The sequence below is a fragment of the Acinonyx jubatus genome, chromosome C2 (genome assembly GCF_027475565.1).
Source record: "Acinonyx jubatus isolate Ajub_Pintada_27869175 chromosome C2, VMU_Ajub_asm_v1.0, whole genome shotgun sequence".
Classification (NCBI taxonomy): Eukaryota; Metazoa; Chordata; class Mammalia; order Carnivora; family Felidae; genus Acinonyx; species Acinonyx jubatus.
The window spans coordinates 58,309,661-58,329,906 of NC_069384.1; the positions used below are offsets into that span (position 1 = coordinate 58,309,661).

Consider the following 20,246-nt stretch of genomic DNA (forward strand, 5'->3'; position numbering starts at 1 on the left):
TAATGTGAGTGCTCATCTCCTCTGTCAAATGCCATCCGTGCTGACATCTGGGCTCCCCCACAAAATGAGCCCCTTAGGGCGCTCTGGTGCTCTAGCTACTCTTGTTTGTCCCCGTGTTCCCCACATGGCCTAGCACAGTGCCTGACAGGGAGAGCTCCATAATCCTCAGGTGGAATGTGCACTGCCTGGGGGGAGGAGGCCCGGGGTCATTCAGGGTCCCTCACACCTCACCACTCAGACCATCATACTCCTCAACTGGGCTCAGGCCGGCCCCCTGACCAGCCCATCAACCTGTTTCTAAGGAAGTTCAACACTTTTTCCCTTTAGTACTGGCCTGTAGAAAAAAATTAAAAATCATATTACCTTCCACAGGGAGTATGAAACTCCTCTGTTGTCTGTCCATAAGTGAACTGTTTGTTGAAGCTAGAAAATGTTGAGAGAAAAGTACATGAAAGCAATTTTAGAGACTTAAATGGAGTGCAAGCCACTGTTTATCCACATCTTACATACAACATGACAGAAAATTTGTTAACTGTAACCTAATTCCACAAAAAGCTTTACAAAGAAGAAATTAGAAGTTATCCCATCATTATGTGTAAAAAATAAACCAAATCTCCACTGACAACTCCAAGTTCTCCCTCAATGAAATAAATTTCCCATTTTATTTTTACCATAAATGGTATCTCTTTCCTTCTTTCCCTCTTGCCTTCCTTCCTTCCCATCATTCCTTCTTTCCTTCCTTCTCATCCTTTCCTTCTTTCCTTCCTTTTTCCTTGCCTTAAGTGAAGTGTGACAAGTATTGAGGGCAACTAATAGGACTGATAAGAATAAGAAATAAGAAATAGGAATAAGAAAACTGCAATGAGCCCCCCCCCCCCCCCCCCCGCCTCCATCCCTAGCTAAGGGAACTGTCTGGGGATTAAGGGAGGCCACCGTGACCGGCCAAGGTTAGTTCAGTATATGAGGGATTTCTCTCATGGGCGTTTTGGCCTCTACAGCCCTGAGAATTGCTCCTATTTTAAAGATACAGGCTGTTGTCTATGGAAAGTTCAAAGAATTTAGTCGTGATCGATACCTTTAAAGGGTTTTCTTCTATTCTTTGGATTTTACTTCATATGCCCTGTAGACATTGTTACTTTTAGTGATAAAGTGCATAATGTTCATGCTATAAACTGTTAACTTTTTACCATTTCAGTGGCTTCTCATTTTAGCCATCTTGTATGGGAATATTAGCAAGTTAGTTCTTAGCAGATATAACTAAATCCATGTCTGGATCGTATGGGATTCTGTTAGAAGAGCCTGGTCTTGCATTAAGTGATGTTTTCATAACTGATTTGAGAGAAGTTTTCAAGCATTGTGTTGAATGATCTCCCAGTAGGCTGGAGTGTGAAAGAAACCTCTGCTGGGGCGCCTGGGTGGCTCAGTCAGTTGAGCATCTGACTCTCCATTTCAGCTCAGGTCATGATCTCACGGTTCATGAGTTTGAGCCCCACAGCTGGCTCTGCACTGACAGTGTGGAGGCTGCTTGGCATTCTCTTTCTCCCTCTCTCTCTGTCCCTCCTTGCATCTCTCTCTCTGCCTCTTTCTCTCAAAATAAATAAAAAACTTAAAGTAAATAAAAAAAAACAAGACAAAAAGAGACCTTCTGGTTAAAAAGGTATTCCAGTGAGTGGAGGTGTGTGGAGAAATCTGCCTCTAGAATCAGATACCAAATCCTCCTACAATTGAGCAAAATATGCCTCCTCCCAAAGAATGCCCTGAGAAGAAATACCAGTCAATTACCCCTGAACTTCTCATACCAAAGATAAAACCCACAAGTTCTAAGGTACTCTTAAGTGTGCAAAATAATTATTTTCAGAAGAGGGAAAAAAATACTTGTTTTCACAAATATTCCTGATTATTTTTATGATGTTGGAAATACTTTTTAAGTTTCATTAATTGTTGATATAGAATCCTTTAGTTTTATTATCTCGACTGGCAGCTAGTTGCCATAGAAGGCTGATTTCATATCAAGTATCACGTCTTCACTGAAAATAGAAACCATTCTTACGCAGTCTTCCTTGAAGCTCTGTATACATCAAAGTAGCAAAATAAATGTGTCAAACTTCTGATCAATGAATAGTCCTGTGATTTCTTTCTTTAATTTCTTTATCTGAAACCAAATTTTTCCTGGAAGTTCAGAAAGGTTATAGTTTTCAGGGCACCCGGGTGGCTCAATTGGTTAAGTGTCCAACTTCGGCTCAGGTCATGATCTCACAGTTCATGCGTTCGAGCCCCACATCAGGCTCTATGCTGACAGCTCAGAGCCTGCAACTTGGACTGGAGGGAAGATGGCGGCGTAGGAGGACGCTGGGCTCACCGCGCGTCCTGCTGATCACTTAGATTCCACCTACACCTGCCTAAATAACCCAGAAAACCGCCAGAGGATTAGCAGAACGGAGTCTCCGGAGCCAAGCGCAGACGTGAGGCCCACGGAAGAGGGTAGGAAGGGCGTCGAGGCGGTGCGCGCTCCACGGACTGGCGGGAGGGAGCCGGGGTGGAGGGGCGGCTCGCCGGCCAAGCAGAGCCCCCGAGTCTGGCTGGCAAAAGCGGAGGGGCCTGACGGACTGTGTTCCGACAGCAAGCGCGACTTAGCGTCTGGGAGGTCATAAGTTAACAGCTCTGCTCGGAAAGCGGGAAGGCTGGAGGACAAAGGGAGGGAGAGCTGCTGAGCCCCCAGACGACAGAGCTCAGTTTGGTGGGGAACAAAGGCGCTCGCCATCGCCATCTCCCCCGCCCATCCCCCAGCCAAAAGCCCAAAGGGAACCAGTTCCTGCCAGGGAACTTGCTAGCTCCGCGCAAACACCCAACTATGTGCTCCTGCGGAGCCAAACCTCAGGCAAAGATCTGACTCCCTCCTGCTGCCACAGGGCCCCTCCTGAAGTGGATCACCTAAGGAGAAGCGAGCTAAGCCTGCCCCTCCTGCCCCCGTGCACCTTGCCTACCCACCCCAGCTAATATGCCAGATCCCCAGCACCACAAGCCTGGCAGTGTGCAAGTAGCCCAGAGGGGCCATGCCACCCCACAGTGAATCCCGCCCCTAGGAGAGGAGAAGGGAAGGCACACACCAGTCTGACTGTGGCCCCAGCAGTGGGCTGGGGGCAGACATCAGGTCTGACTGCGGCCCCGCCCACCAACTCCAGTTATACACCACAGCACAGGGGAAGTGCCCTGCAGGTCCGCACCACTCCAGGGACTATCCAAAATGACCAAACGGAAGAATTCCCCTCAGAAGAATCTCCAGGAAATAACAACAGCTAATGAACTGATCAAAAAGGATTTGAATAATATAACAGAAAGTGAATTTAGAATAATACTCATAAAATTAATTGCTGGGCTTGAAAACAGTATAGAGGACAGCAGAGAATCTCTTGCTACAGAGATCAAGGGACTAAGGAACAGTCATGAGGAGCTGAAAAGCGCTTTAAACGAAATGCAAAACAAAATGGAAATGACGACAGCTCGGATTGAAGAGGCAGAGGAGAGAATAGGTGAACTAGAAGATAAAGTTATGGAAAAAGAGGAAGCTGAGAGAAAGAGATAAAAAAATCCAGGAGTATGAGGGGAAAATTAGAGAACTAAGTGATACACTAAAAAGAAATAATATACGCATAATTGGTATCCCAGAGGAGGAAGAGAGAGGGAAAGGTGCTGAAGGGGTACTTGCAGAGCCTGGAACTTGCTTCAGATGATGCGTCTGCCTCTCTCTCTGCCCCTCCCCTCCTCATGCTCTGTCTCTCTATGTCTCAAAAATAAATATACATTTAAAAAAGATTATAAATTCACATTGTTAATGTCAGAAGTCCAACCTAACTCTTTCACAATGTGGTGTGTGTGTGTGTGTGTGTGTGTGTGTGTGTGTGTGTGTGAAGAGAGAGAGAAATGTGAATTGTGTTCTTTTAAATATATCTATACTACAAAAGTAACTTAATTACTCATTATGTTAGTCCGTTCAGGCTGCCTTAACATATAATAACCAATGTGGTGACATAATACAATAGAAATGTTCCCCCTTATATTTCTGGAAGCCAGAAGTCTGATTCAAGGGGTCAGCAGAGCTGTGTTTCTTCCAACAGCTCTAGGGAAGCATCCTTTCTTGCTTCTTCCAGCTTTTGGGGGCTGCTAGCAATCCTTGGTGTTTGTTGGCTTGTAGATGAATCATTTCAATCTCTGCCTCCTTCTTCACACTGCCCTCTTCCTATGTCTTTTCCCTTCTGAGGACTCTTGTCATGGCTTTAGGGCCCAACTCTCATCCAGGGTGATCTCATCTCAAGAGCTTTAGCTTAATAACATCTTCAAAGACGCTTTTTCCAAATACAGCCATACTCACAGGTGCTAACTGGGTATTTCTTTGGGGGAAGAGGGACGCCATTCAACCTATCATTTTGGGGAGGGGGCACCATCTATGCATTGTCCCCAACCCTTAGATTTATAGTTTATAAAATTATTTTTCTTATTTTACTCTGTAGTTGACCTGAAACTGAATTTTTCTAGAGAGTGAGTAACTGAATGAAATTAGAAAGTATATTTATAAGTCCAGGAATGCATTTTTCAATGAAGTAAGATACATAAAAAAAATAAAATTTTAAAGTAAAAATAAAAAACTAACTGTAATGGCAACTTTGGGAGACAGTAGACCTGGGTGAGGAACACAGAAAATGAATTACTAATATCTGCTAAGACCTAATTTTTCAAATCTATGTTTGAAACATAATAACTTATGTTTTAAAAATTAAATGAAAAAATTTTTGATATGCCATTGGTCCACTTAGGGATCACATTCTTGACTAATAAAGCATATTCTGTATTAAAGAAGCAAAGAAATAATTTTAGAATGAAAAATTTAGGAGCACTCTTAAATAATAAAATAAATATTTATTTAGACAATTTTAGACTATACAGTCTATAAATACCTATAAGACAATTCAAGATCCTAAAACATGAAAATTTTGCCAGCATCAAGCTCATGTCTAGTAGAATTGTCATTAAAAGATGACCATTACCTGCACTGTCATTGTCCTGGCTCATTTTTGGCCTTAATCCGTTGCTTGGTGTAACCAGAGTTCTCGTTTCTGCATTTATGCATTCTGAAAAGACAAGATGGGGTGATCAGCGGAATACACATTAGTATTTCTGGCTTCTACCTAAAATCACACTTTTTTTCACTTTCTTCAGGCCATGTTTGGATTGCAGTTACCAATAAAAACATAAATTATGACAGGCAAGCCAGTCTCAGAACGATTTGCTCCAGGATGAATTTTTGACCTGAACTTCCTACCTGTTTGGCATACCCCTACTTTAGATCCAGAGTGTCTGCACCCTCCTGTGTTTACATTTAAGTCAAAGAATTCTTTTTTTTATTTTGTTTAATGTTTATTTTACTTTCTGAGAGAGACAGGGAGGGAACAGGGGAGGGGCAGAGAGAGAGGGAGACAGAATCCGAAGCAGGCTCCAGGCTCCAAGCTGTCAGCACAGAGCCTGATGTGGGGCTCGAAGTCATGAACCATGAGATCATGATCTGAGCCAAAGTCAAATGCTCAACCGACTGAGCTACCCAGGCACCCTTCCTTGTTTTTTTTTTTAAAGTTTTGCATTACTAGTGTCTTCACACTTGAAGAAGCTATCACCTCCCCCAGTCTTTACTGACTGGCTTCTTCAGAAAAAGATATCCACCTGTCAACCAAGCTAGAGATTCTGGGATGTCTCTCAGTCCTTTCCTAAGAAAGCACCTTCTCCATTCCCCAGGCTCATTCTTGAGGTGGAAGTCTTAGGATTCTGTATCTTCTCTCCATCCCACAAAACCAGACAGAATTCTGAAACCCTCTTATTTATTTACAAGAGAGAAGTGGCCTGAAGTGTTTTGGGGAAGTGTTTCTCCCAATCCAGCAGAATCAAGTGACTGCTGACATCCATGCACACTATTTACAGAGGTTCCCATCATCTGTGGGAAAGTATGGTGCAGGCCACAGAGAGGGTGATAGGATTCTGTAATGCCAAGACAAGTTGATAGCACTTAGTAGTCAGGGACAATATAGATAATCATAAACAGTATCACAGCCATAATGACAACCAAGAGGCTCTGACCTGAAGAATTTGTGGCAAAAGCTAAATAAATCTTAATGTTCTTAGGGGTAAAATAAAAGGGAAGCCAAAGACGGTATGGTTTGGCCTATATGACCAGATGAAGGATAAATGAGTGTCTTACATCAGTGTTGCCTCCTACAACAAAAAAATAGAGTTGTTTAAATAACAAACACTTTATCTCACAGTTCTAGAAGGTAGAAGTCTAAGATAAAGCACTAGCAGGCATGGTGTCCAGTGAAAACCCACTTCCTGGCTTGTAGATAGCTGTCTTCTCACTGTATTCACACACGTAGTGGCAGAGAGAGAGAGAAAAAGAAAAAGCAGGCTCTCTTGGGTCTCTTCTTATAAAGGTACTAATCTGAGAGCTCCATCCTCATGACAAAGTTACTTCTCAAAGCCTCTGTCTCCAAATGGCATCCCATTGGAGATTGGGTTTTGACATAGGAGTTTTGGAGGACACATTCAGTCCATAGCAGTGAGTAAAGACTCAGGTTATTTGCCATAATGGAAAATCATGGTACTTCACCAGGTTTTTGTATTCAAACCAGTTTTCAGACTCAAAGCCACACAATTATGAGCTCACATTTCAAAATTACAAAACGCAGGAAGAATCAAGGAACCATAAAGTCAGATAATATTATTTTCATTAGCTGCCGTCTGTTATTCTTAGAGAGAATAAGATTCAGAATCTCATATATTAGAATTATGAAACATAGGGTATAAAATAAATGTGTTGAGGATGTTTAAAGAAATAAAAAGAAAATTAAAAAAAAGAAGAAGAAATATGTGCTTCCCCTATACTTGACTCCCCAGAAAGTAAGTAGGCAGATTAGGAGAATACAACAGAATTCAATTTACTCATTGATTCTCTACTTACTCAACCTGGAAAACTATGGTGAAAAACACAAATGTACAGAATACAAAAAAGGGAGAATATCAGAAAGCCCTAAATGACATCTTCTTCCAATATAAGACAGTTTTGTCATGTTAAAAATCTATTCTTTAGTGTAGTCACTTTCATGCATTATCTTAGCTAGATCTCTTGGATAACTTACTGAAGCTTCAACATTAGCATTTGCTGCTTCAGCTTGCACTTTTTTTTTTTTTAAATAATTTATTGTCAAGTTAGCTCATATACTACGTAGTCTTCTTGGCTTCAGGAGTAGATTCCAGTGATTCATCACTTACATACAACACCCATTGCTCATCCCAACAAATGCCCTCCTCAGTGCCCATCACCCATTTTCCCTGCCCCCCAAGCCCCCAATCCCCATCAACTTTCAGTTTGTTCTCTATATTTCAGAGTCTCTTATGTTTTGCCTCCCTCTCTGTTTGTAACTTATTTTGCCTTCCCTTCCCCTGTGGTCTTCTGTTAAGTTTTTCAAATTCCACATATGAGTGAAAACATATATTTCTCTTTTTGTGACTGATTTACTTCACTCGGCATAATACCTTCCAGTTCCATGCGTGTTGCCGCAAATGGCATGATTTCATTCTTTTTCATTGCAAAGTGGTATTCCATTGAATATATAAACCACATCTTCTTTATCCATTCATCAGTTGATGGACATTTGGGCTCTTTCCATAATTTGACTATTGTTCATAGTGCTGCTATAAACAGTGGGGTACACGGGCCCCTACAAATCAGCGCTTCTGTAACCTTTGGATAAATTTCTAGTAGTGCTATTACTAGGTCATAGGGTAATTCTATTTTTAATTACTGAGGAAAATTTCTCCACACTGTTGTCCAGGGTGTCTACTCCAATTTTAATTGCCATCAACATTGCAAAAGGGTTCCCCTTTCTCCACATCCTCACCAACATCCATTGTTTCCTCAGTTACTAATTTTAGTCACTCCTACTGGTGTGAGGTGGTATCTCAATGTGGTTTTGATTTGTATTTCCCTAGTGATAAGTGATGTTGAGCATCTTTTCATGTGTCTGTTGGCCATCTGGATGTCTTCTTTGGAAAAGTATCTATTCATGTCTTCTGCCTGTTTCTTTAAGAGGTTATTTGTTTTTTAGGTGTGGAGTTTGATAAGTTCTTTATAGATTTTGGATCCTAACCCTTTATCTGATATGTCATTTGCAAATAGCTTATCCCATTCTGTTGGTTGCCTTTTAGTTTTGTTGATTGCTTACTTTGCTGTGCAGAAGTATTTTTATCTTGATAAGGTCCCAGTAGTTCATTTTTGCTTTTATTTCCCTTGCTTTCAGAGACATGTCAAGTAAGAAATTGCTGTGGCCGAGGTCAAAGAGGTTTTTGCCTGCTTTCTCCTCTAGGATTTTGATGGCTCCCTGTCTTACATTTAGGTCTTTCATCCATTTTGAGTTTATTTTTGTGTATGGTGTAAGAAAGTGGTCCAGTTTCATTCTTCTGCATGTTGCTGTCCAGTTTTCCCAGCACCATTTGCTAAAGAGACTTTTTTCCCATTGGATACTCTTTTCTGCTTTGTCAAAAATTAGTTGGTCATACATTTGTGGGTCTATTTCTGGGTTCTCTATTCTATTCCGCTGGACTATGTGTCTGTTTTTGTGCCAATACCATACTGTTTTGATGATTACAGCTTTGGGGTACAGGCTGAAGTCCAGGCCTGTGATGTCTCCAGCTTTGGTTTTCTTTTTCAATATTACTTTCACTATTCAGGGTCGGTTATAGTTCCAAATAAATTTTAGGATTGTTTTTTATAGCTCTGTGAAGAATTCTGGTGCTATTTTAATTGAGATTGCATTGAATGTGTAGACTGCATTGGGTAGTATTGGGTAGCATCAACATTTTAATAATATTTGTTCTTCCAATCAATGAGTATGGAAGATTTTTCCATTTCTTTGTGTCTTCTTCAGTTTTGTTCATAAGCTTTCTATAGTTTTCAGCATACAGATAATTTACCTTTTAGGCTAGATTTATTTCTATGTATTTTATAGTTCCTGGTGCAGCTGTAAATGGGATCGATTCCTTGATGCCTTTTTCTGTTGCTTCATTATTGGTGTATAGAAATGCAACTAATGTCTGTGCACTGATTTTATATCCTGTGACTGCTGATATCATGTATCAGTTCTAGCAGTTTCTTGATGGAGTCTTTCAGGTTTTCCATGTGGACTATCATATTATCTGAAAAAGTGAAGGTTTGACTTCTTCTTTGCCAATTTGGATGACTTTTATTTCATTTTATTGTCTGGTTGCTGAGGCTAGGACTTCCAACACTATGTTAAACAACAGTGGTGAGAGTGGACATTTCTATTGTGTTCCTGATCTCAGGGGGAGAGCTCTTGGTTTTTCCCCATTGAGGCTGATATTACCTGTGGGCTTTTCATGTATGGCTTTTATGATGTTAAGGTATGTTCCTTCTATCCTGACTCTCTTGAAGGCTTTTATAAAGAAAGGATGCTGTATTTTGTCAAATTCTTTTTCTGCATCTATTGACAGGATCATATAGTTCTTATCCTTTCTTCTATTAATATGATGTATCACGTTGATTGATTTGTGAATATTGAACCAGCCCTGCAGCCCAGGAATGAATCCCACTTGATCATGGTGAATAATTCTTTTAATATACTGTTGAACTCAACTTGCTAGTGTCTTGTTGAGAATTTTTGCATTCCTGTTCATCAGGGATATTGGCATGTAATTCTCCTTTTTAGTGGAGTCTTTATCTGATTTGGAAATCAAGGTAATGCTGACTTCATAAAATGAGTCTGGAATCTTTCCTTCCATTTATATTTTTTGGAACAGCTTGAGAAGAATAAATATTAACTCTGCTTTAAACGGCTTCTAGAATTCCCCTGGGAAGCCATCTGACCCAGGACTCTTATTTGTTGGGAGAGTTTTGATAACTGATTCAACTTTTTCTGGTTATGGGTCTGTTCAAATTTTCTATTTCTTCCTGTTCGAGTTTTGGTAGTGTGTGGGTCCATTTCTTCCAGGTTTTGCAGTTTGTTCTTATATAACTTTTCATAGTATTCACTAATAATTTTTTTTATTTCTGTGGTTTTGGTTTTGATCTCTCCTCTTTCGTTTGAGATTTTATCTATTTGCGTTTTCTCTCTCTCTCTCTCTCTCTCTCTCTCTCTCTCACTTTCAGAAGTCTGGCTAGGGGTTTATCAATTTTGTTTATTCTTTCAAAAAACCAGCTCTTAGATTCATTAAACTTTCTACTGTATTTTTGGATTCTATATTGTTTATTTCTGTTCTAATCTTTATCATTTCTCTTCTTCTGCTGGTTTTGAGCTTTCTTTGCTGCAGTATTTCTAGTTCCTTTAGGTGTGAGGATAGGTTCTGTATTTGAAACCTTTCTTGCTTCTTGAGATAGACCTGGATTGCAATGTATTTTCCTCTTAGGACTGCATTTGCTGCATCCCAAAGGGTTTGGACTGTTGTGTTTTCATTTTCATTTGCTTCCATATATTTTTAAATTTCTTCTTTAATTTCTTGTTTGACCCATTCATTCTTTGGTAGAATGTTGTTTACCCTCCATGTGTTTGGAGGCTTTCCAATTTTTTTCTTTTAGATGATTTCAAGTTTCATAGCGTTGTGATCTGAATATATGCATGGTATGATATAAATCCTTTTATATTTGTTAAGGGCTGTTTTGTGACCCAATATGTGATCTATTTTGGAGAATGTTCCATGTGCACTCGAGAATATGTATTCTGTTCCTTTTGGATGACAAATTCTGAATATATCTGTTATGTCCATCTGGTCCAATGTTTCATTCAGAGCCATTGTTTCCTTACTGATTTTCTGCCTAGATCATCTCTCTATTGTTGTAAGTGGAGTGTTAAAGTCCCCTACAATCACATTATTGTTATCTATACATTTATTTATGTTTGTGATTAACTGATTTATATATTGCATTCTTCCATGTTTGGGAATGAACATTTATAATTGTTAGCTCTTCTTGATGGATAGGATCCCATAATTATGATATAATGCCCTTCTTCATCTCTTGGTAGAGTCTGTTTTAAAATCTAGTTTGTCTGATATAAATATGGCTACTCTGGCTTTCTCTTGACACCCAGTAGCATGATAAATGGTTCTCCAACCCCTCACTTTCAATCTGCAGGTGCCCTCAGGTCTAAAATGAGTCTGTTGTAGGAAGAATATAAATGGGCCTTGTTTTTTATCCATTCTGATACCCTTTGTCTTTTGATTGGGGCATTTAATCCATTTACATTCGGAGTGATTATTGAAAGATATGGATTTAGTCTCATTGTGTTATATTGAGGACTCATGCTTGTGGTTGTGTCTCTGGTCCTTTGTAGTCTTTGTTGCTTTCCACTCACAGAGTCCTCCTTACAATCTCCTGCAAGGCTGATTTTGTGGTCATAAACTCCTTTAGTTTTATTTCTCTGGGAAAGACTTTATCTATCCGTCTATTCCGAATGACAGCCTTGCTGGATAAAGGATTCTTGGCTGCATATTTTTCCTATTTAGCATATTGAATATTTCCTGCCACTCCCTTCTGGCCTGCCAAGTTTCAGTGCATAAATCTGTTATTACCCTTTTGTATCTACCCTTGTAGGTTAAGGCCCATTTGTCTCTAGATGCTTTCAGAACTCTTTTATCTTTCTATTTTGCCAGTTTTACTATGGTATGTCATGATGTTGACGTGTTTTGGTTGATTTTGAACGGAGTTATCTATGACTCCTGGAGTTGGATGTTTGCATCCTTCCCCAGGTTAGGGAAGTTCTCAGCCATAATTTGTTCAAATAAACCTTCTTCCCCTCTCTCTGTCTTCTTCTTCTGGAATTCTTATGCAACAGATATTGTTTCATCTCATTAAATCACTTAGGTCTCTTATTCTCCCCTCGTAATCAAGTAATGTCCTTTCTCTCTTTTTCTCAGATTCATTTTTTTCCATAATTTTATCTTCCATTTCACCTATTTTCTCCTCTGCTTCTCCCATCCTTGCTATCACTCTATCTAGTTTATTTTGCATCTCATTTACAACATTTCTTAATTCATCATAACTATTTCTCAGTCCCTGATCTCTGCAGCAATAGATTCTCTGGTGTCTTCTATGCTTTTTTTTCAAGCCCAGCTCTTAGTCTTATGACTATTATTCTAAATTATTGTTTGGATATATTGTTTATATCTGTTTTGAGCAATTCTCTGAATGTCATTTCTTCCTGGAATTTCCTTTGAGGAGATTTCTTCCATTGCATCACTTTGGCTGGTTTCTGTCTTTTACATGCTTTTATACTTTGTTATGTGTCCCACACCTGCAAGCAGTACTATATTAGAAAGAGGCCATACACTGTCCCAAATCTGACACTTCAGGAAGTGTTTTTGGAGTGTGTTGTGTGTACTCTGTTATTGCATCTTTGCTTGCTTTATCTCACTGCTCATAGTAGTGGATTAGACCTTCCACCAGATGTGCTTTGATTTGTTCATTGAAGTAACCCTGGAAAAAAGGAAAATGGGGGGGGGGGAAGCCTTATCCCATACAAAGAGAGAAATGAGGCGGGAGGCAGATAAAAGACCAGGCAGAGAATCAAACTTAAGGTTTAATAAGGCTTAATCCAGAGAGAAAGAGAGAGGAGAATAACGAAGGAGATACAGAATAAGTATAAAAAGAATAGAGTGAAAATGCCTGATTAAACAAACAACCAGAACAAAGAAAGGGAAACATAGTAAGTATAGTATATAGTACAGTATAGTAAGTAGAGTATAGTAAATATATATATATACATATACATATACATATATACATATACATATACACATATATACATATGCATATGCATATACATATATACATACATACATATACATATATACATATACATATACATATACATATACATATACATATAGTAAGAATAGACCAAAAATCAAATCAGGAACTATGAGTCTGATCCCAAAGGAAAGAGGAAAAGAAAAAAGGGGGGGGGGCATAGAAGGAGAAAGAAGGGAAAAGAGAAGTAAAGAAAAGAGAAAAAAACAACTTTTAAAAGCCAGACTAACGTACAAAACCCACGGGACAGTTGTCTGTTGGTGCCTGGGACCGGTGGCTGTGCTGGTCTGGAGGACAGTCCCTCTGGTTCACTCAGTGTCAGTTCCATCCCAGTAGATAAGCAGTTACCAGGCATGGAGGGGCAGGATTTGATGTAGACAGATCCCACCTCCACTTAGGCCCGCTGTCCTGTTCCTTGATGCCCCACCCAGTTGGCGTTGGAGAGAAAATGGTGACACCCCAATCTCTCCTCCCCAGACAGGTGTCTTGAACCATACTGTTCAGGCACCCCTCACAGAGTGGCACTGGTGGCCTGTTCTGCTTCACAATCTCCTGGGCCTCCTAGGCATTCCTCTGGGATCCAAAATCCAAGGTTGTAAAGCATCCTGCACCACATGGACCCAGCCCTGCCGATAAAAAGCCTTTGGCTGGCATCTGAAGGGGTGGCAATAAGCCCTCTTCCCACAGTACTCCAAGGAAGGGGAGTCTTCACTCCCAGTGCACCCCCAAGGTAGTCACCAAGCCCGGGGCTGGCTCCCCCCGCAGCAGGTGCATGCACACAGCAGGCTTCAGTCCAGAGAAAGTCGTGCAACCATGAAAACCCTAATAGTTACTCCTAAGGCTGTTTGTAAACTAGAAACTGGCTCTCTCTGTATTTTTTGTTCCTCATCCGTGGTCCGGAGAGGTTTTTCCCTTGTCTAAATACAATCCCACAGTTCTATAGCGTCTCTTCACTTCCTTTTGTCTCTGCATAGAAGGGCTCTCCTCCCCTCCATGCCTACACTGACAGTTTAACTCTCCCAATTTGCAAATACATACCTCTGTCACACCAAGCTGTCTCTTTCCACCTGTGGAAATCCTTCTGCCACTCCACAGATTGATTTCCTGGGTATTCCAGTGTTCTGACCGCAATACTGCTGTGTTTAAGGGAGGAGGGAAATTCTGATCCCCCTACTTTTCCTCCATCTTGACTCCTCCCCCTCACTTTGCATTTTTACTATGAAGACAGTTTCTTTCCTTAAACCTCATGAACCAACCTCTGCTAGCTTCCAACTTTTCTTTCACAGCTTCCTCACCTCCTTCAGCCTCCATAGAATCAAGGAGCGTTAGGGCCTTGCTCTGGACTAGGCTTTGACTTCAGGAAATGTTGTAGCTGTGTGGGTCTTCTTTCCAGATCACTGAAACTTTCTCCTTATCAGCAATAAGGCTGTTTCACTTCCTTATCATTAGTGTGTTCACTAGAGTAGCACTTTCGTTTCCTTCAGGAACTTTTCCTTCACATTCATAACCTGGCTAACTGGGGGTACAAGAGGCCTAGCTTTTGACCTGTCCCAGCTTTCAACATGCCTTCCTCGCTAAGCTTATGAATCATTTCTAAGTTTTGATTTCAAGTGAGAAATATGCAACTCCTCCTTTCACTTGAGTACTTAGAGGCCATTGGGAGGTGATTAATTGGCTTAAATTCAATATTGTTGTGTCTCAGGGAAAAGGGAGGTCTGGAGGGAGGGAGATGGAGATGGGGAAATAGCCAACACACACACACACACACACACACACACACATACACATACACACACACGTTCCACTTACATTCACCATCTCATGTGGACATAGTGACACTGCAAAACAATTGCGTAGTAACATCAGAGATCACTGATCACAGATCACCACAAAAAATATAATGTAATCACAAAGCTTCAAATATTTCAAGAATTACCAAAATGTGACACAGAGACGCAAAGTGAGCAGATGCTATTGGAAAAATGGTGCTGATAGAGTTACTCGATGCACACTTGCCACAAACCTTCAATTAGTAGAAACCACAATATATGCAAAGTACAATAAAGTGACACACAATGAAACAAGATATGCTTGTATACCTAGTAAGAGCTTCAAAATACAGGAGGCAAAATTGACAAAATTAAGTCAAAAACACTATAACAGAAATGAGGAAGGCCTTGATGACCTTATTAATAGGCTGGATATAGCTGAAGAAAGATTATCTAAGCTAGAGAATATATCAATAGAAACCTCCAAAACTGAAAAACAAAGAAAACAAACACTTAAAAAAAAAACAGAACAGGGTATCAAAGGACTGTGGGACAACTCCCAAAATGTGTAAAACACATGTAATGGAAAAATCAGAAGAGGAGGATGAGAGAAAAGAACAGAGGAAATTTTTGAAACAATGACTGAGAATTTCCCCAAGTTCACTCCATACCAAGCCAAAGATCTAGGAAACTTGGAGAGCACCAAGCAGGAAAAATGCCAAAGAAAAAAACCTAGACCTGGCATATCATATGAAAACTATAGAAAAATCAAAGATAAAAAGTTCTGAAAAATGCCAGAGAAATAAAACACCGTATAGAGAAACAAAGATGAGAATTATATACAACTTCTCTTAAGAAGCCATACAAGGGAAAAAAAGAACGAAGTAAAATATTTAAAATGTTAATAGAATAACAACCCACCACCCTAGAACTATGTATCCTACAAAGTTACCCTTCACAAGTGAAGGATACATAAAAGACTTTCTCAAACAAACAAAAATTGAGGGAAATTGTTTTCAGGGGAACTGCCTTGTAAGAAATGTTAAAAGTTCTTCAGGGAGAAGGAAATATGAAAGTCAGAAAATAACAACTTTACTCAGAATTGCCAACTCTTGGAAGCAACCAAGATGCCCTTCAGTAGGTAAATGGCTGAATAAATGGGGATACATGCAGACAACGGAATATTGTTCAGCGCTAAAAAGAATGACCTATAGAGCCATGAAAAGACAAAGAGGAAACTGAAATACCTATTGCTAAGTGAAAAAAAGCCTATGAAAAGGCTACATACCATATAATTCCAACTATAAAATATTCAGAAAAAGGCAGAAACTGTGGAGACTCTAAAAAGATGAGCAGTTGCCATGGTTTAGAGGGGAGGGAGGATAAATACAGGGGACGCAGAGGACTTTTAGGGCAGTGAAACTACTCTGTATGATACTATGGTAATGGATACATGCCATTGTACTTTTGTTCAAATTTACAGAATGCACAGGACTGAGAATGAACCCTATGTAAACTATGGCCTTGGGGTGATGATTATGTGTCAGGGTAGGTTCATCACTTGTAACAAATGTAACACTCTGAAGGGGATGTTGATAATGAAATAGAAGCTGTGCCTAGGTGGGGTTAGGAGGTGAGGTATATGGGAAATCTCTGCCCCTTCCTCTCAATTTTGCTGTAAACTTAAACTGCACTGAAAAAAATTAAGTCTTAAAACACAAAAAGCAAAACAAAACAAAACAAAACCTTTGTATACTAAGTGGATATTTAATTTTATCAAATACATATTGCAATCTTACAGTTTTTCCCCTTCAAATGTGTAATGGAGTCAATTACATGAACAGGTTTAATTACTGTTTTCAATTACATCTTTTTGTCACCATCTGTTTCCTGCCACATCTAAATATTTCTTTAGTGCTTTCATGAGTCAAATCTGCTATTCACTGTCTTCTGAGTTCTTCCCCAATTTTTCTACCTTCTTCTACCTTTCTACCTTCTTCCCAATTTCTTTCAACTTTTTATGGCCCTCGTTTCCCATCTTTCTTTCTCTTAAGAACTGGTTCTCCTCTCCCTTTACCAGACATATATGGAAATGTGGAAGCCAGTGTTGCTCAGAATGTTTTAGAATTTCTTTGGGATGATTATAAGGAAAGACAGGATGGATTCAAAGTTTTGTTTCCACCTGCCTAAGTCTGCTCTAATTTTAGCTCCTCCACTCATTCGTTCTACTGTTCATGCTTTGGGATAACATTCCATTTGTTCCGGTGTGAGCATGAAATCATTGACTTTGAATAATTACCTATCATTTCTATGTTCTTACGTTCTCTGATCCTTGTTTTCTGAATCAAATTTTACCTATATATACTTGTTGCCTCTATTTTAAAATTTAAAAACCCCAAGTAGAAATTTAGGGTTTCTTTCTTAGCCTGTGAGCTAAAAATATTAGAAATATCAAAGGAAAAACAATAGTCACACATCAATACACATAAGGTCCAAGATATAAGAATTCCAAGAGACAAGAAAAATATAAACCAAAATACTGGAGGAAACACTACCTTTTTCCTTGTCACACAAGTTCAGTTTCACTCCATTCCAGGGCCCCCATATTACCCTGGACTCAGCCAGACAACTAGTCAGTGCACCATTGACATAAGAAAATCAGAAGGTTTGCTGGATAATAAACAAATTTATCACTGCTGCTAGGACAAATTATAAAACATTTTATGAATGGATCAAGGGCCTCCTTGTCACCACTGAAAATATCTTTACTTTTTTCTGAAAAATCATACTTACCAGACACTATAACATTGATGGAGATCAGTACCCTCAAAGCTGACATTCTCCCCAGAGTATGTCTTTGGAGCGGTTAGCCACGGACTAGCCACGGATGGGAAATGTCGCTGAGTTTTGTTCAGTGATAAAGAAAAAAAAAAAGCCAATACCTACAATTCATTGGTTCTCCCACAGTACTGAAGTGACGAAATAAATTATATAGCAATTCATTTAGAAAGTAGCATTTTGGGAAACATAAATTACTCAGGGTAAAATGCACAAATCTTTAGTGGATAGATTCATGAATTTTTACATGTGTATGCACCCAGATAGTCACCTCCAAAACCAAGGTAAGACCATTTCCACTCTTCAAGAAGTTTCCTTCCTGTTCCTTCTCTGTCGATATCCCTTCCCCAGAAAGAAACACTCCTCTGACTTCTATCCCATTTTGCTAGTTTTTGAACTCCATATAAATGAAATTCTTTACATAGTTCAGTTTTGTAACACTGTGAAGAGGTTTTTTGGTTTGATCATGCCATAATTTATTCATCCATTTTGTTGTGTACTTGGATTTTCCATTTCAGGAATAACATAAATAAAGCTTCTATGAACATTTGTGTTTTGTACATATCTTTTGGTTTACTTAGGCATTTAATATCTTGGGTATATACCAAAATATTAAAATTGATGGCCATAGGATAGACATAATGTGTGGCTTTAATAAAGACTTTCTATTATGAGTTAAATTGTATTCTGTCAAAATTCATATGTTGAAATTCTAACCCTCAGTTCCTCAGATGTGACCTTATTTTGATCAGGGTCATTGCAGATGTAATTAGTTATGATGAGACCGCACTGGAATAGGTTGGGCTGTAGTCCAATAACTGGTGTCATATAAAAAGAGGGAAATGGGACACAGATACACACACATGGAGAATGCCATGTAGAGATAAAGGCAGAGATTAAGGCACACCCCCCACAAGCCGATGAACTCCCAAGATTTCCAGCACACCACCAGAAGCTAGGAGAGAAGCAAGGAATAGATTATTTTTTCTTGCTTTATAGTTTCAAGATTCTTTTGATGGTAGGACACAACACAAAGACATTTTAATAAATGAGAAGCATATCTGTTTGTTACTTATCTTTCCAAAAATGAGAAAGTTGCCATGGAGGGCCACACAGGCCTTGCCCTAACACACAGGCTAAAACCAAGCTGAAATTATAGAAGGAAGTGGATATATGGCAGGTGAGATCAGGTTAGGTTTGAAGGGCTCCAAGACAGGCTAACTTGAATAATTTCCCAGGCTCATGGGCATAGTTGTCTATGAGCCTGTTCCTAGTTGTCTGATACTTGGCCCTGGGGCCTGGAATGTGAAAGCCTGGGTAAGAAAAGTAGGGGGGTATGGATTTAATCAGGTGCTCAAGAGGGGAACTGACCATCCTCTAGACAAAACCTCAAAAATGGACCAGGACAGCATTTTTTGAAAATTAAGAACTATAATAAAATTGACTCATTGATCTTCACATCAGTTTTCAGTTTGTTCACTTGGGGTATTTGAATACATAAGTTGCCCTAAACAGAATACAAGCCATTCTATTAGGAGAGGAAAACAAGTATAGTCCTTGTAGGCCAGTCCATAGCCAAGGTCACCATTATATGGCATTAGCCTTGATAACATATGTGGAATTTTCAGGATCTCTAACAATACCCTGGTTGAGTTGTAAATTATGTTAAAATCATGAGTTGTACATGTTCATTCATTCATTCATTCATTCATTTATAATATAATTTATTGTCAAATTGGTTTACAAAAACACCCAGTGCTCATCCCAACAAGTGCCCTCCTCACTGACCATCACCCATTTTCTCTCTTGCCCACCCCTCCCCCCATCCACCCTCAATTTGTTCTCTGTATTTAAGAGTCTCTTGTGGTTTGCCTCCCTCCCTCTCAGTTTGTAACTATTTTTGCCCCTTCCCCTCCCCCATGGTCTTCTGTTAAGTTTCTTAAGATCCACATATGAGTGAAAACATATGATATCTGTCCTTCCCTGACTGACTTATTTCACTCAGCATAATACCTTCCAGTTCCAACCACGTTGCTGCAAATGGCATGATTTCATTCCTTCTCGTTGCCAAGTAGTATTCCATTGTATATATAAACCACATCTTCTTTATTCATTTATCGGTTGATGATGTTTAGGCTTTTTCTATAATTTGGCTATTGTTGAAAGTGCTGCTATAAACATTGGGGTACATGTGCCCCTATGCATTAGCACTCCTGTATCCCTTAGATAAATTCCTAGTAGTACTATTGCTGGGTCACAGGGTAGTTCTATTTTTAATTGTTTGAGGAACCTGCTCACTGTTTTCTAGGGGACTGAACCTGTTTGCATTCCCACCAACAGTGCAAGAGTGTTCCCGTTTCTTCACATCCTTGCCAGCACCTGTAATTTCTTGATTTGTTTGTTGTAGCCACTCTAACTCAGTTACTAATTTTAGCCACTCCTACTGATGTGAGGTGGTATCTCAGTGTGGTTTTGATTTGTATTTCCCTGATGAGTGACGTTGAGCATCTTTTCATGTGTCTGTTGGCCATCTGGATGTCTTCTTTGGAAAAGTATGTATTCATATCTTCTGCCCATTTGTTCACTGGATTATTTGTTTTTCAGGTGTTGAGTTTGGTAAGTTCTTTATAGATTTTGGATACTAACCCTTTATCTGATATGTCATTTGCAAATATCTTTTCCCATTTCATCAGTTGCCTTTTAGTTTTGTTGATTGTTTCCTTTGCAGGGTAGAAGCTTTTAATCTTGATGAGGTCCCAATTGTTCATTTTGCTTTTAGT

General features: G+C 39.5%; 1 protein-coding gene across 4 annotated transcripts in view; it reads right to left on the reverse strand.

Annotated features, from left to right (window-relative positions):
- The window catches only part of LOC106972287 (cell surface glycoprotein CD200 receptor 1-like), a 148,218-nt gene that overhangs the window by 10,868 nt on the left and 117,104 nt on the right, over positions 1 to 20,246 (reverse strand). For 2 of the 4 annotated variants that reach the window (XM_053220858.1, XM_053220856.1), the window contains exons 2-3: positions 5,043 to 5,111; positions 364 to 423 (exon numbers count right to left, since the gene is read on the reverse strand). In XM_053220858.1, the coding sequence (XP_053076833.1) occupies positions 364 to 423; positions 5,043 to 5,111 (129 nt within the window). Of the gene's footprint in view, positions 1 to 363; positions 424 to 5,042; positions 5,127 to 13,897; positions 14,494 to 17,421; positions 17,603 to 20,246 lie in introns of those variants that run through there. The other 2 variants (XM_027077496.2, XM_027077498.2) reach the window with 2 other exon arrangements.